The sequence below is a fragment of the Lytechinus variegatus genome, chromosome 11, assembly GCF_018143015.1.
Source record: "Lytechinus variegatus isolate NC3 chromosome 11, Lvar_3.0, whole genome shotgun sequence".
NCBI lineage: Eukaryota > Metazoa > Echinodermata > Echinoidea > Temnopleuroida > Toxopneustidae > Lytechinus > Lytechinus variegatus.
Window position 1 is genome coordinate 9,925,373 of NC_054750.1, and position 22,591 is coordinate 9,947,963.

General features: G+C 36.9%; 1 protein-coding gene across 2 annotated transcripts in view; it reads right to left on the minus strand.

Moving 5' to 3' along the window:
* Window positions 1-21,113, minus strand: part of LOC121423583 (ubiquitin carboxyl-terminal hydrolase 24-like) — a 50,856-nt gene extending 29,743 nt beyond the window's left edge. For both annotated transcript variants that reach the window (XM_041618950.1, XM_041618949.1), the window contains exons 1-20: window positions 20,681-21,113; window positions 17,396-17,585; window positions 16,567-16,778; window positions 15,026-15,187; window positions 14,325-14,396; window positions 13,718-13,858; window positions 13,052-13,210; window positions 11,043-11,157; window positions 10,356-10,459; window positions 9,798-9,905; window positions 9,046-9,303; window positions 8,444-8,527; window positions 7,800-7,949; window positions 6,364-6,495; window positions 5,208-5,396; window positions 4,538-4,678; window positions 3,893-4,059; window positions 2,654-2,834; window positions 1,076-1,174; window positions 172-294 (exon numbers count right to left, since the gene is read on the minus strand). In XM_041618950.1, coding sequence (XP_041474884.1) covers window positions 172-294; window positions 1,076-1,174; window positions 2,654-2,834; window positions 3,893-4,059; window positions 4,538-4,678; window positions 5,208-5,396; window positions 6,364-6,495; window positions 7,800-7,949; window positions 8,444-8,527; window positions 9,046-9,303; window positions 9,798-9,905; window positions 10,356-10,459; window positions 11,043-11,157; window positions 13,052-13,210; window positions 13,718-13,858; window positions 14,325-14,396; window positions 15,026-15,187; window positions 16,567-16,778; window positions 17,396-17,585; window positions 20,681-20,959 — 3,066 coding nt within the window. In that variant the 5' untranslated portion in view covers window positions 20,960-21,113. The remainder of the gene's footprint in view (window positions 1-171; window positions 295-1,075; window positions 1,175-2,653; window positions 2,835-3,892; window positions 4,060-4,537; window positions 4,679-5,207; window positions 5,397-6,363; window positions 6,496-7,799; window positions 7,950-8,443; window positions 8,528-9,045; window positions 9,304-9,797; window positions 9,906-10,355; window positions 10,460-11,042; window positions 11,158-13,051; window positions 13,211-13,717; window positions 13,859-14,324; window positions 14,397-15,025; window positions 15,188-16,566; window positions 16,779-17,395; window positions 17,586-20,680) is intronic.
* Between the last annotated feature and the right edge of the window lie 1,478 nt (window positions 21,114-22,591).

Here is a 22,591-nt window from a genome sequence, read left to right on the forward strand (position 1 = left end):
ACAGTATGTACAATGCAATAATATTAACATCATGAATATAAATGTTTTTTTAAACCCCTACACACTAATTCTGGTAGTCTGGGTAAGGGATAGGTCAACTAAAGTGTCCATGGTCTACAGTTCTTCCCTCCCATAGAGAAAGTTGATTTCTAATCAATTCTGAATACTGACCTCATCGATGCGGGCACTACTGCTGACCGTTGAACTGACCGGTCCATGAAGCTTGATGTTGAGATCTTGCTCCTCATCAAACTCCAGCTCTGATAAAAGCTTCTGATCTTTGGTGGTCAGCATCTGAAAACAAGTACAATTGGGAAAAGGATGAAAATGATGATGATGATGATGTGATGATGATGATGATGATGGTGGTGGTGGTGGTGAGGTGGTGTTGGAGGATGAAGATGATACCAATAATACTAATAATAATAGGTGGATTTATACAGCATTTATTGCCAGAGGATACAGAGAACAATATTATTACCCTAGCTATAGCTTAAGCTCCCACTTTGTGATGAATACCAGTACTTGTTGCCAAGCTTAGCAATTGCTTCAGAACTTTTTGTCACTATAGGGGGTAGCAAAATATGCCCCTTGCCCTTAGACTGCTGTAGAAAATGCTGAATTTGAGGTGGACACATCAATGGGCATCAGATGTACAAATTTGTTGAAAATTTCATAGAATAGCCACTATTTAATGCTTATTCTATGGATGTCTACATACTTAGGAACAAGACCCCAATTCTCCCATTTTTGTGGTGCGAATTCCATGTACATCGATGTTTCAAAATCAAATTGTGTATTCTTCATTGACACATATAAAGCATATGTGACACAATTCTAAATAGTAAAAAACTTAGAAGAACAAGTTCAGGTATAAGCATGAGCTATAAACACTGCAAATAGGTTTTGTTGAATTTTGCATTGATTATCATGATATTCATTTTATTTATTGCAATACCAAAAAAAATTCTTGAAGAGGTGTAAAGTTCCATTTTCCATACTGCGGAACACTGAGGATTCCAACTTAGGATGTTTTTTTTTTAAAGAAACGGGTTGATAGGTGATGAGTACTTACTAGACGATCATTGGCCATGATCTGAACATTATCTAGTGTTGTCTTGAGACGCTGTGCTATCTTGTGTCTTACACTCTGTAAGGTCTCATTACTGTGACCCTGTAATATTAGATAAGATTTTATTCATTCAAAATTAAGAAATCAACATATACATTCAGCTAAATATTAACAACCTTTGCAGAGAATATATGAACATGGTGTATCTAAATACAATGTAGGAAATAAAGCATTAGCAGAGCTGCCAATCATTGCAATAACAAACTAGTCATCCAGAAGCCCAAAATTCATAACGAATAATAAATAATTTCTGACAAACTATTTTTTTTTAAATTCCTGGAAGCAATAGAATATCGCAGTGTGCTCATTTGGGTGTATTCAGACATTTAAAGGTGTCCTCTTCTTCAAATAATGTATTAAGGCTATAAAATGACAAAAAAATGACCACAAACGGAGCAGTTTGTGTATTCAATGGATTCACGCCTATTCCTGCTCAAAATCATATTATTAAGGATGCATTCAAAGCATAATAAAGCAGTACAAAATTTGTAAAAATGACATATTTTTACATTTTTCAGAAGGTTATATTAATGGTCAGGCCCAGAAGTAGATAAACATATCACATTGATACACGTCTGAAAAACTCAATTATACAATAATTGTTCTTACCACTATATAACAAGCTCACTCTGATATCAAAGCATTGTTTTCTTCATATTTCATATTGAATTGAAAGATGCCAGACCAAATAACAAGTGATTGTTCTTACCACTATAACGAACTCACTCCAATGTGAGTCTGACCAAGTAACAAGGGATTGTTCTTACCACTATAACGAACTCACTCCAATGTGAGTCTGACCAAATAACAAGGGATTGTTCTTACCACTATAACAAACTCACTCCAATGTGAGTCGGACCAAATAACAAGGGATTGTTCTTACCACTATAACGAACTCACTCCAATGTGAGTCGGACCAAATAACAAGGGATTGTTCTTACCACTATAACGAACTCACTCCGATGTGAGTCGGACCAAATAACAAGGGATTGTTCTTACCACTATAACGAACTCACTCCAATGTGAGTCGGACCAAATAACAAGGGATTGTTCTTACCACTATAACGAACTCACTCCAATGTGAGTCTGACCAAATAACAAGGGATTGTTCTTACCACTATAACAAACTCACTCCGATGTGAGTCGGACCAAATAACAAGGGATTGTTCTTACCACTATAACAAACTCACTCCGATGTGAGTCGGACCAAATAACAAGGGATTGTTCTTACCACTATAACGAACTCACTCCGATGTGAGTCGGACCAAATAACAAGGGATTGTTCTTACCACTATAACGAACTCACTCCGATGTGAGTCGGACCAAATAACAAGGGATTGTTCTTACCACTATAACGAACTCACTCCAATGTGAGTCGGACCAATTAACAAGGGATTGTTCTTACCACTATAACGAACTCACTCCGATGTGAGTCGGACCAAATAACAAGGGATTGTTCTTACCACTATAACAAACTCACTCCGATGTGAGTCTGACCAAGTAACAAGGGATTGTTCTTACCACTATAACGAACTCACTCCGATGTGAGTCGGTACAGGTCGCATGCATTGTTATAGTATGACCCTGGAAAGACGCTCCATGTGGAAGTATCGTGCGCGGTGAGGTGAATTGATCCTCGACAGTGACTACGTAGGTCTCCGCTAACTGCAGAAGCCTCTCTATTTCCAGCAGCTTACCCGCCCTGTCATGGTAAGAAGAATGGATGATCATAATATCTCTGGGTAGTGTAGTAGGTTTCATGGTACACCATGTATCTTTCTTGGGCAAGTGTTGGTCCTAAAAGGACCTCCCAATCTCTATGTTTCGACAAGTGTATTCTTGTCGTCCTCAGGATAATGAGCATAGTTTGTAAAAGCAGGCCTTATATGCTCTGTCGAAGTACCATGTGCACAATACTTTGCGTTTCTGGGTCCGGACTCACAAAGAGGTATGATTGATCCAATTGACCTCAACTCTATGGAAATCCATCAACTTCATAATTTTATCGTACAGGAAATTTAAAGGATGTCTTTTTTATATAAAAAAAGAGCACACTGAATTGTTCATAATTGTGCATATATGAATATACATCATATCTAGAAATCATTTAGAATAAACATGTGTTTTGAATGTTGGCTTTCTGGGATTCCATAGTTGTGGTTGATTGGATTAATCACAGCAATTTGTAAAAACAGGCCCAGAAGTCTGGGACCTGTTCTATAAAGAGTTATGATTGATCCAATCAATCTCAATCTATTTAAAACCATCAATATCCATCCATATCAAGCTTTTTAATGTAATTGCAAAGTTAAGAATGTGGTATTCAGGGCGGACTTACACCGACACAACTCAAGTTTTTCGACATGCCTTGTAAAATAAATCATTGAAATAAATGCATAATGAAACCTGTACATAAAACCACCCAAGGGTGACAAATACAGCGGTCTTTATGAACAGGCCCCACTGCATGAAAATAACCATTATGGTATCTTTGCGATCCAATTTCATCTTGCATGGAATCCTAGATTTTGATTGGCCGTTGATCATCATTACCATGGTAGTTACCATTGAATGGCAAAATTAACATAATAGTAACTTTTATGCAACGGAGCCCACGTGGTACATTCTTTCTGACCAGGTTCCTTTCATACGTGTTTCAATAGGGATAATTATTCAAAGAACCGCCGTATTATGGTCTCTTATAGACAGGTGGACCTTCTATACAGGCAGGTGCAACAGGAGGCATGACTTTATAATTACCTTGAAGGGCAGGGTACAATGGCTGCCTCGGGGACCGTCGCTGCTGTCAATGTCTTAGTTGCCATGGCAACAGCCTCCGCCATGGCCGTGCCTTTGACTGCCATGTAAGCTAGCTCCAGACGCTTATAACATTCCGAGATGAAATGCTTGTGTAGGTCCAGTACATCCTGCAGTGGTGATATAACCAATCATAGACAAGTGCCAGTTGTAACCATCTCAAAATGAGTTTGAATAGAATCCAATAAAATGACCATCCAAGTGTTTGTTGATATATAGAATAAATAAAGAAAATGTGCCAAAAGATTCTCGTAGAAAGTGCACCATTGCTTAGCCATGAGCAAAGTATATAAGCATGGCATTTCAGCCAGGTGTTGGGTCTTTTTCTAAGCAAAAGAATAATACACAGTCCCACATATGCTTATCTGTGCTGGAATCATCAGTGTAATAATTTTGTAAGCTTAGATTTAATGATTTCCCAAAGTTAGATTTATGTACATATTTATCGAATCTAGGTCTAGGATGATAGGTTAACAGTTGAAAATCATTTTAAAGATTTTCTCATGAAATAATTGTTTGCTACAGCTGCCATGGTTTTAACATAATTGAATCATGAGAAGTTTTATGAAGCAACGCCATTTTTCTTACCTTTTTAAGTCTTTGGGAGAGATTAGTATAAGACATGCTCATGATCTGCCTAATAGCCATCTCAGCAATAGATTCATTGGTAGACTCTAGAACCATCTTCCACATGAAATCAAGACCAAACAGATCCAGTTTCTCTACAATCTAAAGAAAAATACAAGAGAAGATGGAGTATAAAAATAAGATTCACAGTACTGACATCCATTAAACTCCAATAATTCATATGGAGCATCATCATAACGAAACTACCAAACATGTATGTTCATCATTCTTCCTGAGGGAAACAACGGGAAAGTGTTCTGTTTTACTAGTATCTGACACTTACCATAGTAAGAGTAAGACACCTATGCTCTAAGCCAACCAATCAAAATCAAGGAAAGTTTTCAGATTTGACAATTGACAGAGGACAAAATGAGATGAGATGCTCTCCAGAAATAGGTATGTCTTTAATTTCTTGTTTAAATAAACAATAATGATAATAATAATAGCCTTGTAGATTTGTAGAGGGCACATGCCATTCAAAGATGCTCATGGCACTAGCTCAGCAGCAGTTCTCTTGTAAAAACAAGTCTATAAATTAAGCTAAAATCCTGAAAATATAATGGTGAAAAAGACAATTTCAAGGAAATGTTTCTAATCTGAGTTGCTTTATCATGATCAAGGCTTTATTTACCAATCCTGTAGCTCCCTTGCGTAGACTGTGATTATTCATGTTGATAGATTCAAAGAACGCTCGTACACAATCAAAGCCGATGGGTGATAGGTGGGTGGATTCTAATCTTAGGAGCTTGTCTTTGAACAGCTGCATCTGAGTCTCAGTCTCCAGGTCTGCTAAACCATGACGGAACCATTCGTAACAGGTCTACAGGAAAAAGGATGAGAAAACCTTCTGACTTCTTAATATAACTGTGGTATAGTTAGCAGTGTGGGAAACACATTGAGGCAACAGGCCATTTCTCTCTCGTCCAATCCCTATCGCCTCTAAAATTCCCCAAATAAAATGCTTTGGAGCAATAATATTTTAGAGTTGCCCTCAGAACTGCACAAAAAAAATATTCAAGAATTTTAAATCAATGTCCTACATACGGCAGAATATTTGGATTTACCAAATAATTGCTCATTGCATAATAAAGTAGCCCTCCAAAATTGATGAAAGAAATTACCCCAAAATTTTCAACAAAAAAAATCAGCAAATGCCCCAGCATTATGTCCTACGCTGATAGTTAGCTTTTCTAGCATACAAAAAGAACAATTTTGTAGATGAAGTTTACTGATCTCCATAATTTTGCTAAAATTTGTACGGTGGTGAAACATGATTGGAAAAGTCAATTAAAAAATACAATACAATGCTCAAAATTGGGTGTGCCTACATTAATTGCTTTTAGGTTGGATAAGCCTCATATAAGCTTTCAGGTTATCATGAACGTCGTATATTTATTCACAGAATGCTACATATTTTAACAGCTAACTAGATTTTCAAGATTCATTACTAAAAGTTCCCCATATTACACCGGTGAGTAGACAAGCATAATATTACAATCTGTCTAAGAGAACAATAAAAACTTTGCAAAGGTTTCAAAAAGGTAAATGGGTACCGGCTGGAAGTAATTCCTCAAAAAGCTGTGTCCCCCTGAAAAGGTAGCCTAGCTTAGCCAGGTAATAATAGCAGGGCCCACTGCGAGTACAGTTTTTGGAATTGAAGTGGTTACCCTGGGTAATTGTACCTTCATTATCATTATTATTATAACAGAAAGGAAAGAGGATGAATATATTGCAAAAACTATGCACATAAAGGAGATTATATTTGGCTATAATTTGAATATATCTACCTCACGATCTGCCTCACAAGCCTCAGGGTTGGCTACTAACGTATCCCAAATCTCCCTTGCACGATGCCAGTGAAGGTAGAGGGCGCCCTCTTGGAGAATGAAAGCAAGAAACTTCAGATGGATCTCCACATGCTGATGATGATGACAATCAAAAGAAAGCAAAAGATGACTATTAAAAGATATCTGTTGCAATAAAAGAATATTGCCAGTTCAACTTATACTGGTGTGAAGTATTTAGATATTTTAAGCATTATTGGGATGAAGTTTATCGTAGACAATAAGCTTCAGCTCATGACAACTGATCTAGAATAATTCTCTAATATTAATCATGTAGTTGAAGCAAAAAAAATTCAGACATCAAGTACGAAGGTTAATAAGAGTTCAAAATTTCAGGACTTAAAACATTATTTGATAACAAATGATGAAGCTTCCATGTTCATTGGGTTAAATTTCAAAAAGAAATAAAAATGTAAATTTTTATTACTATCTGGTTTATGGTAGGGAAAAAATATTCAAAGGCTTTGCGTAGCAGCATCCATATGGGGTAAGCCGCTAACTTACCCCGATACAAAGCTTTTTTGCTTCCTTGTCACCTTCTTCTTAAATAAAATAAATCCTTTGAAGATGCTTCAGTCTCCAAAGGAAACTGAGTGATAAGTGTCTCTTTAAGCAAGAGTTACTTCCAAGCTACCTGTCTACTCTTGTCGTTCACGGCAGGCAAAGAATTTATTTATTTCCAGGGGCTATTTTTTTACAATCTACTCCTAAAATCTGCAACACTGAATAATATACAAATAGCGAATAGGCATGAGTGCGATGGTGCGAGATTTCGCATGAGGTGAAAGATGCTCTATTCAACGAGGCATTAGCCGAGTTGAATAGATCGTTTCTTTCTTTCACCGAATGCGAAATCTCACACCATTGCACGAATAAGAATATTCGCTATTTGTGTTGTACAACGCCTCGGAATCTAGCGAAAATATTTTTAAAAAAACATGAGTTTCCCCCTCCAGTAATCTATGAAAAGGGAGCAAAAATATTGAAAGCGAAAAGCAAAATCCCACAAGCGCACATGATCTTGGACAGCATTGCGCATTTAGACAGCGGGATGTACGCACATTTTACTCAATGAAATCGCATTGTGACGTCACCTCCTAAAGCCGTGCAATGGTACATTTTGGATGGTACGTCTTGTGTGCAACGGTACGAATGTGTGACATTCAGCCTCCCATTTGATCGCGTACAACAAGCTAAGTAGGCGTTGTACAATCTTTACCATTGAATGAGTGAACCAGTGAATGGGTATATTCTTGGGCTCACTTTCATTTTTCCAGATCTCTCTACATCATCTATAGGGCAAAAACAACAAGCCCCTGTGCCATTTTTTTCCCCTGGTTGATGTGGTAGATAAGGAGCATTACCGTTTGTTCACTTACCTCGCAATGTGTGTATTTTCCATCCACTACCGTATTGCCCGACAGGCCGTCCTGACCCGCAGCATTGATAGCCATCTTGTGACACTTCATTAGACTCTGGGTTGTCAGTTTGATGATGTCATAGGCCTTGTTCAGCTCCTGGGGTAAACTCTGCCCGCAAAAAAAAGAATAATGAATAACTTCTTTACAGTAAACTTCAATCAAATAAGATATGGATACACCTATAAGGCAAAAAAGAAAAATATAAAATGCATACAATAAGATAAGTTCAATATTCTCAATACAACTCTTTCATTTCTTTCACAATACAGTATGTAAGTCTGACCAGAAACACAAATCACACCAATAAACAGATCAAGCTCATGGGATGTACACTGTTTTTAGGCATCAAATACATGTATGTTTTTATAAATTTAATTTTTTTCATCATAGCACACAAAAAAGAGAAAAAACGTTCAATTCAATATTTTGATAATGACGGCCCAAAATTGAAAAATCAGCTGAAATAGGGAAAATACATGTATATGAATATATGAATCAGTAAAACTTGACTATCACTTTTGCTATCAATATGCTTACAAAACAAAATGGATATTTTAACTGGACCTTTCTGGGGAAAAGTGTACATGAATCCAAATACATACCTTATCACTTTTGCTGTAACTCTGCTTGGTAATGCCTTTAGCTATCTGGTGAATTTGCCTCATGGCTGGGACGACAAATTGTGACTGCAAAAAAGGAAATAATCATATGAATATTCCATACTTGTTTAGATAACGCACTTCCGCACAGGCATACGCCATCTGGGAATATGGATAATATGGACTGATAAATCAGTACTGAAGCATTATGATAAAATGACAATTTCACGTAGGAGAGGTGTATAAATATTAAGGCCCCTATTCATACAGCTGAACCCTGGCTGGTTCATTGTGACATATTTGTGTCAAGTTTATCAATTAGTTAGACAACAAACATTCATATCTTATCTTCAAAGTGCCTAATTCAGGTATTATAATACATATATATATATCCAATATTAAATATGGTCAAGGTGCCCTGATATTTCTACCTTAGCTGGGCCACTGATGTCAGTGCTGAAAACAAACACTTTCTTCCTGCTAGTACCCATTAACATGGGTGGAGAGTGGCAAATATGGAATCATGTATTACAATAAGACATTAGAGCCATGGTGGACCTCAAAGTCAAACCCAACTGACATTGATGTGAGGAATCTAGTCTTACCCTCTTGATGTCGTCCACACACTTGGCAACATATTTATTCTTGATCTGCATCCCAACGGCTAGGGAGTCACTGAGGATGAAGAGATGTTCCTCTAGGGCATGCTCCATGTGGTTCTTGGGGATGGCCGGTAAGTGGGCCAGGTCCCAGAGTAGTTCCAGGACCTTACAGGTGGTCTTAGGACTCCTGGCATCTCGACCTATCCTCCCGATCAGACTCAGAAGCTTCTCCTGGACCCGCTCGTTTTCATACTTCCAGGCCTGAAGATACATGGAACAGTGGAAAATAGCAACAACAAAAACAAAAACAATAATAACAATACCAATAATAATAATAATGACAATAACCATAAATTATTATTATAACCCAGCTTTAGCTCATGTTGCGGCTCCCAGTGCTCAATGCATTCCAGGAATTCATCCTGCAGGATACCCATATACCTCACTTGGGCTCCGTAACACAAAGGTTTGCGATGAATTGCAAATATGAAAGAACCGCACTGATTGGTCCCTGGCCAGTATTTTAAACCAACTGCGCGTATAACATTGATATTGATTGGCCAGTTCATTTAGCGATTGATCGCTAATCTTTGTGTTATGGAGCCCAGGTTTGATTGCAGTACTGTGTGAGTAAATTTCTCTCTGAAAAATAGTTGCCTTAAGTAAGATTTGAACCCAGGACTAAATGAGTCAGGACCACGAGACAAAAAGTAAGCCTTGAAATAGTGATGATGTTGAAATTGATCATTACTAACCTTTTGAATGAGATGGAAGAGATGTTCAAGCTGCTCGCTACTGAACTTGACCGCTGCAGCAGCCATGATGGAATGGATATTGTCCACTACGGTCAGTGGTTGGTCATTCTAAATGCAAAAACAAACAGTAATTGGTAGAACATGTAAAAGCAAGATCAATATTGCTCCTCAGTTGATTTTTTGCAGGAGGGTTAGCTAATATCTTCTGTTTCCCAAAATCAAGCAATGTCCTTTGATTAAAACAAATTTACAGCTGATTTTTGTTAAAATGCAATTCAACTTTATTCCAACACCCTGTTATGCTTATTTGGGGGACTCACCCTTAATTTTGCAATGGAACATATGTTTCTTGCAACATCCAAATAGAATAAGATTTCTAGCCTCCATTGGTGTAAAAAAAAATTATGATTTGAGGTTTATGCAAAGGACTTCAAGGAAACAACTACAAAGTACAAGGCATAAGAAAAGTATTCACAAAAATCAAAACCAAGCACTTGTACAGCCAAATATCAATATTACATTTAAATGGTATTGCCAATTTGAGGATGGTTCACTGACCTGCATCTTCCATATCTTAGTGAGATCTTCGATGGAGAGCTTTGGTCCAAGAAACTCAACAATGCCTTTCAGCTTATCAGCGTACTGGGACTGGTCTATATTACCTGTAAGAAAGATGATAGAATGACTTAAATACATTCAAGTTTGTCTAAAGCTCTGAAGGGGGTCAATAGTTTTAATCATACTGGAGTATCATGTAAACTTCCAATTTCACATAATGAGTACATGAGTATGACAAGCAGAAGGGACTCCCTACTGTGTCTACTCTCTACTGCTCATCCACTCATTGCTGACTGGACTTCTCAACTCATCTACTCTTCTCTTCCTCTTTAAGTAGTCAATTCTCATCTGGTTTACATTCCTCTTGAAGGAATTAATCTCATATCACACAAGTTACTTTACACTCTGATATTTATCTTTTTCACTGTTTAGTTTCCACCTCTATCACTCCACCATCCAACAGTCCTTTTCAGGCCAAGGGCAACACCCAAGACCACATAACTGTCCTCAAGGTCAAGGCAAGGCTTCAGGAGCACATCATTGCACTCTACCACTGAGCAACCACATATCAATGTCTTAACTTCAAGAAGTATGGACAGTACTTTATTCTCCACCAGCCAGTCTCGGACGACTTCTCAACCACACCCACCAAACCTACGACCTTCACAGTGACCTTCAAAGTCTTACCTTCAAGAGCTATTGATAGTACTTTATTATCTACAAGCCAGTCTAGGATGACCTCTTCTTCAATAGCATTCCGGTTTCTGCTGGATATGCTCGTGTCCTCGATCATCTTGGTAATCTTTTAAGGATATAATGAATAAACAAAAGATAAACATTACTGATTTCACTCTTGATTAAACATTCATATCTTTCAGAAAAATAAAAGAATAATATTTTCATTTCATTTGAATAACAGAGATGCTAACTGATAGCTCAAAAAAATCCTGAAAACCCAGGCCGGGGTCCATGGGCCTGCCCAGGGCCCCTGGCGGGGTCAAGGGCGAAGCCCCCTGAAGCTGGAACGTTTTCTTATTCTTTAGAGGGCTGAAATCATTAATCTACAGTAGTACATAACAAATAATTAATGACATAATAAACTTCATATCATAGGCAAGAAAGGTGCTCAAAAAAAAAAAATCATGTAACCCGTACTCATTACGGTACGGGTTAACCTGCTGCGGGTTAATATGCTGCGGCCAATGGGTGCGACTCGGGACGGGTGTATGTAGCAGCTGGGGTGCCCTTTCACTCACTGTACTCATCAACAAGACAATCCTATACTATTGAAAATCCATAAATCACAATTTCTATCAAAATGATGGATAGTTCACACATATGAATTGATGAATACGCACCAGAGAACACATATTTCATGGTAGCAAATAGGTTTTCAGCTGAAATCCCGCGGCAGACAACCAATCACTCACGCAGCAGCAGGCAATTGCAGCCACACCGGGCCGTGCTTCGAGCGGTTCTACCGGGCGATCGCCCGACTGGGATAGCGCTGACACCCGTATCCCTGCAGGGTATAGAGCGGCGTTTGCAACTGCTACAATGTATTGCTCGCGCGTACCGTGCAAGTACAGTACCAGCTAAACTTCATGCTGCGCACAACGCTAATAATTTTCCGTCTGCGCAAATTGGCCATCCAAAATTGAAATTGCGCTCTACGTAGCGAACTCCGTGACAAGATTTGGAGGGGAAATTTTTACGGATTTCACTTTGACAATCGATTTTTTTTCCCGGAATATTTTTCAGCAAAGGAAAAAATCCGGAATTCCGGAAAAATCCGGAAAATTAGCAACTCTGGAATAATCATCATATTAATGTATTTACATTATGAATAGTAAGTGGGTCATCACTGTCATTTTTGCAAACCCGGTGGGTGTTTCATAAAGCTGATCGTAAAGTTACGAACGACAACGCACGACTGGAACATGTTCTTAGGTCATAACGCAATTACATAGAGATATCACATAGCATAAGAAAGGATCACCAGTCGTGCGTAAACTCATTCGTATCTTACGAACAGCTTTATGAAACACCCACAGGTTCAAATGGTGTAGCCTTGATCAAGACCTGGAGGCTAACTCTAAAGTAAAAACTTGTCAAGATATAATAACTTCCACTTTTCATATTGAATTTGTCACATATTGTGCATAGGTCAGGGTTCCCATACAAATTTGAAAAACAGAATTCCATGAATTTTCCACAAGATTTCCATGACTTCCCGCGACATCCCGGGAGTTATTTAGAATTTGGGATGTCACAAAATTGGGAATGGAAATCATAAACACCAATTATAATAGCAGAGTATGATCACAGAGTATGCGAGTTGCGAGGCACTAAAAACTGGAAAGCTGCCATAGCCAAGAGGTAAATGCAACTCCATGACTTTTTAATGACTTTTCACAAATTTTCCAAATTCCCTGACTTTTCCCTGACCACATTTGTTTCTAGGAATTTCCATAACTGTGGGAACCTTGATGGGTGGTCAGCATTCTAGATTGTGATTTCCAAGAAGAGCAGGTAACCATATCTTTAAATAAACTGTAGCATTTATCAAACGCAATTAAGGCACCCTCACATCTTCTTTAACCTGTTACCTCCTGGAACCGAATGCTACCTGTATACAGCCTATGTGAATTGCAGAAGTCAGTAATCAATAGGTTGACAAATTCAAAGCAACCTACCTCTTTGAGACTATTCATCTTTGCATTGAAGTGAGGGGAGTTGAGCATCCGCAGTGCCACACTCATCCTGAGATCATCCACCTTCTTAACATCATCTACCCAGAAGTAAAGGCAAAGAGACTTCATCGTCGTCAACAGCTCAGAGATGCTACCGGTTTTCTGTTACCGAATATTCAACATTAATAAATATAGAATTTCACTGGTATGAAAAGAAAGATTATGGGAAAAAGAAAATTATAAACAGAATATAAACACTAATTCTCTCAGTAATTTGTCTCTTTTGGTAATTTAGAAAAGGTAATGTGTATCTTTGCTTCAAAAATTAAACCTCACTCTGGTTGGAAGACTGAATTCTGGGAGAAACTGTCTCATAATGATTAAGAATCTGAGAATTAATCCTTCTTTTCTCATATTATAAGTCCTGAGATTATATCTTAGGACTAACCTTTAAAATTCTTGAGTTTGCGTCTTCGGACTAACATTTCTTTAGGGATCATTTTCCTTCATATCCTGAAAAGAACTTCAGGACCTCTTTCTCCATGCGGCATTAAGAATAGTGAAAACTGTTGAAGGAGCAGGTCCGGCCATAAACCTTCTTAACTTCATTCATTAAAACTAAGCATTTTTATTTATGGAGTTCATATCGCAAGACTCCTTGAGACTAACCTTCCTCTTGAGTTCATGTTCCTTGAGGTCTTGGACGTACTTGAGGACCTGTTTCTCTACCAGGGCCATGAATGGGCCAAACTTCAGAGGGTTCAGGTACTCTCCACAGTATCCCAGCGGCTGCATCAATACAGATAAAGTCTGAAGAGCAGGAGAGAATGAGAAAGAGAGAGATGTGATGGTAGTATTGGTTGCAATTAATTAATACATATTAAAAAAAAACATTTACAAGCTTTCATAGCAGTAAAATATTACATCATCTATATGGACAAACAAAATTAAGTTTTCTTGCTTTTCAACTATGCCTCTTATATAATAGAAACTTAGCATCAAATATAGTGAAAGACAAAGAAAAAGCCAAAAAGAAAGACAGACAGAAAATGAGAGACAAAGAGAAAGAATAAAGAGTCAAACAGAGAAACAGTCACAGATAGACAGAAAGACCAAAGACAGCAGAACAAAACAGACAAAGGAACAGACATGAGATGGAATCTAAGAGAGCAACCAAAACACATGAGAAAAATATAATATATAGAGACAGGAGAAAAAGAGACTGGAAGAAAATCATAGTAGTGAAACAGAAAAGACTGAAAGCAAATTTTCTTACCGTTGGGTCAACATCATCAATAGATTCCAAAACTCTATCTCGGATTTGATCCATTCCTCCATGGTGGGCAAACTGAGATCATAAATAAAAAACAAATTCAACCCTTAATTGATAGAGAAAAGAAGAATTCCTTATTACAAATCAAATGCATACAGGTTACACAACTACATGTGGTTCAGATGGTTGACATTACTGTATTGTATTATCAAAAGATATTGCAAAAGTTAATACTGAAAAACTTGTAGTTCTTGAAGAAAGCTGCTAGTATTTATCACAGAATAAATGATATAATCTCATTTTGTCGCAAAATTATAATACATCTTGCTATACTTATAAATTAGCCAAGAATCGTTGAGTTTAGGTATCCTTTTACTAAACAGAAATATTTATTTCTCGCAGATTTCTCATGTATGATTTTCTGAAGGATCTTGCACTGTGCTAGCAGATTTAGTATTTAAAAATATGTTTAAAAATATAATATCCAATACAATCTCATTACAATTCATAAAATATATCTTTTCATGTAGGTCTATGTGTTTTGTCTTTAATATGCATGCACCTTATGTGTCATTTGATACAAACATGTGTCTCATGTAGTTTATATTACGCAGGGCCGGAAGTAGAACAACACTTTAAATATGGATCGACATGTCTTGTTAACAAATTGCAAATATATAAGACAGAAACTTGTCAATACTTACAGCATTGATAAGATTGACAAGCCATCCACATGGGTCCTTGTACGTCTCAAAGGGAGGACTAACGGCAAATGTGTGATTCACACCAAACTTCTCTTCCCAGAATATATGATCCCATTTCTTAGCCCTGTTCTTATAATGGAACTCTGTCTCTGGATTGAAAGCCTGGAAGAATAATAAAAATAATGTGTGAATATATGATCCCATTTCTTAGCCCTGTTCTTATAATGGAATTCTGTCTCTGGATTGAAAGCCTGGAAGAATAATAATGTGAGAATATATGATCCCATTTCTTAGCCCGGTTCTTATAATGGAACTCTCTCTGGATTGAATGCCTGGAATAATAATAATAACATGAACATTTGTAATGCACCAGTATACATCATAAAAATACACTCATGGTGCAATAAAGAAAAGAAAAGAAGAAGAAAATGACACCAACTTTTATGAATAGAGCCCAAATCCACAACACAAGTACATGTATGATAGTAAAACACAATGATGAGCTTATTATAATACAAGTTTTTAGCCACTAATCCATATATGGTATCTTGTATTATTATTTCTACAAGGTCCCTAGAGAGGACTTTCCCTAGGTTTTACAAATGTTATACAATTAACAAAAAAAAAAACCACTAACCAATATTTAAGTACTGAAGTCATCCTGCATAGAAGGAACTTTTGATTAAAAAATATTACACTTACAGAGCTCTTATGAAATTGATTTCTATTTAAGTGTACCACAAGTGGAATGTCTATCCACTTGTCAGACTTTCCAAAAACAATAGTTTATGTTGACAAAATTTCAGGAAATGACCTGAAATGCAAAATATGATTTGGAACAGAAACTTAACAACAGTTCAAACCTCATTTTTGTTTATTTTTTTTTTCATGTCATTGCTACATGACAAGTATGTACTTAAAAGGGAAAATGTGAAGTTGAACTACATTTTCTACTTCTTATTCCACTTTTATCAAACCTGAAAAAAAAATCCCTAGTAGACTGACAAGGAGCCTATCAGAATTTTCCTTTTTAATTGATGATTATCATTAACCTTTGTGTTACAGGCCTAAGGTGTTAAGCTAGCAATAATGTGACATGGTTCATTTTTCTAATCTCACATTAGGCTTTGACACTAGGGATGGCAATCTTAATTAAACTTCTAACACCAACAAAAAATCCGAAATCAGCCTTTTTCATGAATGAATTAAAGATTACATAATATTCTTTATCATTCTTTATTCACTTATAATATTACCAATTTACAATAGAAAGTGGAGCAATATAATGAAATTAAAATGTTGCCAATATCAAGAATGATCAATTAAATTACTTATAATATTGTTCAGAATGAGCTGAAAATGACATACCATTCTCAATCATTCTTTATTTCTTTCTGGTATGATAACATGCTAACTTTAAAACAGAAAAAAAATATTTTAAAAAATAATATTGCCAATTTGAAGTAAGAAAGATGATCAAATAGGCCTTTTAAATTATGATTATCCATTGACCTGGGAGTGAGTTGAAAATAATTACATACCATTGCAAGCACTTCAAGAAGCTCCAACGGGACAGGTTTATGCTTCAGCCTGACAGCCACCAGCTCGATAAGGAGCTGAAGCATGTTATATATGCCCTCATGGATCTCGGCACCCCATCGGTGGACCGCCTTGGATGTCAGCAGCTTACGGAACGCTTCGGGCATGCAGCGGTTCACAAAGCGCATGCAGTTCTCATCGCTCTCCATACGACCTACATATCAATGCACACAGTTAGGTATTATTAGATACACAATGTACGCAAAGTACCAATAAAAATGGCTTTAGTTGTATTTAAAGATTGATATACATACAATCTTTAAACACAACTAAAGATTGACATGCATACAAGACCTCTTATACACATACTTTGTAGCTCTATTTCTCAATCATTCTCCTTATCTTACAACCAAATGCAATGAAATTTTAGAGCATCAATATCCTTGCTTGATTTTTCTCTATTATTATCAACTTCTTGGTTGGGTGGATTCTACCTTTAATATAGCCACTTTTCGTCTGATCTCCAAGTTAATGTCTTTTGCAAGTGATAATCATGGAATGCACTTCCTAATTCATGATTATGGGAAAGGCTAAGAATTGTTTTAAAAAAAAATGTTCAATATGTAAAGAACTCATTGCCCAACACCATCCACTTACTCTCTAATGTCATTTATATTGTTTCATGTAAATGCATACAAACATACTCGGCTACATGTACATGTAATGCCCTATCAAAGAACTGCACAGTATTATTGTTTAATATCTCAAAATATGAAAATAGGTGAGCAATTTCTTATAAACTGTACAACCACATAATTTTTTTGATATTACCTTCACTGGCAAATCTGGTGGCAGCAATCAAACATTTGCCCAGCGATTCCTCTTTCTTGTAGGGTATAGACCACTGGTCAGTGAAGACTCTTCCCTCTAGTTCATAGAGGTTTCCTGTAGGGAACTCTTTGTTGACTTCCATGCTTTCTTCCTCTCTTGCTTCTCCACTGCTGGAACTTGGATCTTCATCCTGGATGGTAAATAAAATTATGGAGAGATTAACCTCTGTCATAATAATCAACTCTTCCAGCTATCAACATTGTAATAATAATATTTGAAATCTATATAGCGCATAATAGTCAAAAGACTCTCTATGCGCTTTACAAAATATGTTTAATTAGTAAGAAAGTAGTAGAGGAAAGTCAACAAATATCAATTTCTCCCCAAAATAAATGAAAATTGTTTATTTTGTACCTTCAGCATATCAACAGACAAATAATTTCAAACCACTCCCGAAAGAAACAAAAACATCTGTCATTATGAACCATTAAAAATTTCAAATTTATGCATTTTATAATACATGACATATGGGGCAGCTCAGGAGAGTAACAGGGGCTATGTGGCAAATTTGTTTTAATTGATAAAGGTCAGAGCAAGCAAAGCGAGCAAAAATGTTCACCTTTTCATGATAATCTAAGTTTGTGATAGATTTTGACACGAATTAAGAATATAAAATCATATCTGAAACTTATGGACGGCCATGGCCCCAAACCCTTTCATATGTACGCAAGAGCTTTGTGGGTGGGGTCCGGGGGCAGAGCCCTGGGATCCTCTGGAGATTCAGCCATTTTAATCCTTTAAGATGGCTATTATTTTTTTATCAATCAAGGGTGTAGGTTTTACTCAAAGCAGCACAAATAAGCCTAAAATTTTGAGAGGACACAACATAGAAAATGTTAAATTTCTGAAACGTCAAAAGAAAGCGAAGCGAGAGAGAAAAAATTTACTTTTTAAAAATGAAACTCTCATGTGAAAGATTCTCACATTTATATTCACCAAATAACAAAGTCTTTTCCCTCTTTTTCTTTCATTTTCATTTGTTGCCTCAATGCCTCCTCCATATTTTTGGGGGTTTATGGGACCAAGCCCCCCCCCCCCCCCTCTCTCTCTTTATGCCAGTACTTCAGTGTAAAGCTAAATGCAGGAAGGGACGATAATAAATACATGTAGAGCCTTTGAAAGTTACCGAGATTCAAAGCCTCTATTGCATAGGGACTAGGGCACAGCCCCAGGGAGCTCAGGTTATTTTGCCACGGTAAACTTTCCACATTAATTCATGCCAGCATGAAGCTTCATGAAGATGGGAACATATACAGTATAAAGGGGTATGTCTAACCCTTGGCACAGGACATAGATAATCTAATGCTCCTTCAGGGAGTGTGGGAGATAACTACATTTGCCTCTTGCGGTTCAGTGATTTTCCTGAATTAGTAAGCCTATATATACTCCATACACATATATGTACACCATCATATTCCTTCATCCCACTCTTCAATTTTAATCCTCAGCAGCCCAAACATGTGCTTAATTTTTTTTTACCCCTTTTCTTGATTTTCCAATTCAGCTACATTCTTTTTGCATTTTAGATAAATAATAATAATTGGATGTATATAGCACTTTTTCCAGAGGATACAAAGCGCTCTTGTGGCATAAGACAAGTTAAGGTTTATTGTTATACAAATGAGTTTTTAAGATGTTTTTTAAGAGATCAAGAGAAGAGAGGTTTCAAAGAGATGAAGGGAGTTTGTTCCAAAGACGGGGGGCAAGAGATTAAAAGGAGTTGAAACCGGCCTGTTTTTTTCATTTTGGAATGACATAGGAAGGAGCTGATGCCGGACGAAGAGAGTATGTAGATTTTTATTGTTGAAATAATGAAGAAATGTAAGAAGGAAGTGTGGTTGACAGAGATTTATAGGTTTGAACAAGTATTCGATAATGTATTCTATCAGAAACGGGTAGCCAATGTAGTTATCTAGAAGAGGGGTAGCATGAAACCATTTTGGTTTTTGACAGATCAATCGTGCACATGTTCTGAAGGATCTTGTCTATTATTACCTCTAAGCGAGCAGCCACCATAGTCTAGCCTGGAGAGCACAAGTGCCCTAACAACATTATGACAGTAAACTTCTAAATGCGACTGAGTTTATATACTCGCCAGTTGAGTGTACAACACAAGAATGTTACATGTTCAGTCATTTTCATTTCACTAAAAAAACAACTCCTAAATCCTTAATGATTGAAGATATTGGAATATCTATGTCATTAAAAGAAAAAGAAAGGTCAAGGAACTGACACCATGACTGACAGCATGACCATGACTGACACCGTGTAAAAAAAAATTGCAAAATCACTTTCAATTCATCCTCTCTGTAAGACATAACTACCTCAGAAAAAACATCTAAACATCTCTTTGTCGTTAAAAGCAATTATCAACAATTTCAAAAAGAACAAGAAGATTTTTCAATAGTCCATTGCCTTTTTTAGTTGACATACTCAACAAAAGATGAGTGTTTCCACTAGGAAAGGCAAAGGAAAATGTCACTTCCTCCTCCCCACCTTACTGTCAATTTTGACATTAAAATAAAGTGCTAGTCTCCTCTCCTTCATATTGGCCATCCGCAGGTCGGTAGTTGTTTTTAGTAATATTTCTAAGCGAATATAATGAATTTTAAGAAATTATCATGTTAAATTCATTCATTGCCTTTTATGCCATATCTACAGTACATGTCAAATTCAATTAGCTTTTTAAATGTATAGACTTTTTAATGCATTTTACTACATGTACATTGTTTTTTTACTGTGTAGTGTGCCAACAAAAACTTGTAAACATGAATTTTCCAGCTCCAGCTGCTTTTTCATGTGCGATTGTATTAAGATGTTTGATCATCGATAAATACCATTTTAAATTTAATTGAATTCAATTGAATGAATATACAGCTCATCAAGTTCTTCCTTCATTTCTCATTTATCCTCTTTTCTTTCCATTTCCTGTTTGTCATTTCTAAATTTGTTTCCCAGTGCCAGTCAGTGCCCTTAAAAAATAATAAGAACGAAACGAATAAGAAAAATGATAATTAATAAATAGATCTAACATATAGGCCTAATATAATAACTTTCTTAATCTTTGGTGATGGATTTTTCTCAACCAATGATTAATTACAGTATTTTTTAATACAACAAACTTTTTTAGTTTGACTTGTCTTTGTCACAGTTGGGCAATTAAAAAACAATTAAGAAATTTGAAGTTTACTGCTACAGTGCAGACAAATCCTGGAGAGTTTTTACCTCCACTGGTTCTACAGCTTCATCATATGAAGGAGGGGGCGGGTCTGGTGCGAGACGGTGTTGCGGTCCGTAAGTCCGCCGGAGAGTTCCCGGTGGCGGCGCTTCCTTATTTGTTTCCTCCTCCACGGTGTCGTAACTCAAACCCGGTTGTTCCTGTGTGAGAATTGCCACTGCTTCGTTCACGTCGTTCTGTGCAAGGCGGAGCGCTTTCTTGATATCTGCAAGGTCTCCAAATCCCATATTTATGAGCATTTGCACACTTTCTTCGCTGGGCTCCATTGTAACACAAATAAACTACAATATCATCAACGGAAAATGAAATGTCGCTGGCCTATATAACGAAAAACAGTTTTAACATACATCTGTGTTCCATGTCATAATCAATAGATGTAAGTCGCCATCTTGAATGGGTTGGGTTGATAAACTTTCGCGCGCGCGCGCACGCTCCGCATATAGGCTGTGAGTGCCGTAGCGTCGTACGGTTGCGTTATCCTCATCCTTCTCGACCTCCCCCTTCAATTCTTCTCCCTTTCTTCATTTCGTCTTTTTTTCCTCTTATTTATTCTTCTTCGAATTTTCGTTTCTCTCATTTTACTTTCTACTCCAGGCTCAAGCGTCTTCCTTCGTTTCTCTTTCCTTTGTCCTATCTTTCACCTTTATTTCTTCGTCATCTTCCGCCTACCCCCTCTTTTTGCCTCGTTTTCCTTCTTTTTTCTTTGTATTCTCTATTTTCGTATGTTTTTCTATATACTACTCTTCCCCCCTCATTATTTTTCTATAGGCGTTTCCCCCTCATGTCTATACGTAATTTATCTGATAAGAACAACAGAAGGGTTTTATATAGATAAGATCCTGGAACTTTTTGTAAGATCTAGGTTTTCAGGGAGCGGAAGCGACCGCCCCCCCCCCCCCCCCCGGGCCCACAAAAAAAATGAGGGGAAAAAGAGAAAATAAGAGGAGGAATACAAGTATTTGGGGGAAAATAAGGGGATTGGACCGAGGAAAACCAAAGACAGGCATTATAGAGACTGAATACAGAAAGCTCGAGTGTTATCGAAAGTAATTACGACAAAACAAAAATCACTCATCATAATTAATGTTATTATTGTGAGGAAATAGGCTACTGTGTGTCAAAACAGAGAGAAGGACTATTTTAGTTCTTCTATTTCTACTGCTGTATATAGGCCTACACTGTCTTGAGAATTGTAATTTCATATAGTTTACCCTGCGAATATACATCAATAATATAATAATAACATACATAATAGTAACAACATACATCATTGAAAATTGTGTTCACTCAAAAAAAAAAAAAAAATACGTCCCGTCGCCCCTGACATATACATCTATGTCAGGGGCGACGGGACTTTTTTTTTGGGGGGGGCCATGTGGGGGGAAGCCAAAGAAGGGGCACATTTATGTTAAAATTGGCATTTGGTAAAAAGGGATATTTTCACCATGCATGAGATTATCATCTGCGTGAAGTAGTTGTGTGTTTTCTAGTAATTAAGTTGAGTAATGCCTTTTTGAAGTGATTTCTGATTGATACATAATAGGTTCTATTTTTTCCGCGAGTGAGCGTTAAGAAAAAAAAATCAAATCTGAAAAAATGAAACTCGCTTTTTGGGGGCAATAATGAAGGCTCTTATTAATGTTAAAGGGCATCCTTGCGAGATTTTGCGAGCTCAAACTTTTGGACATTGTAAGAAGACATGAAAATTAAACATTCCAAGCAGTTTTCGTTATGAAAAAAAAATGTGTATCTAACTAAAGAATTGACGCGAGCGCGAAGCGCGAGCTGACATTTTAATGCATTGATCAGAAAAGGAACCTGATAAGGACTGCATTTAATGACTGATTAATAGGAATCATGATGATCTCACCAATCAAATAATGCAAGCGCGAAGCGCG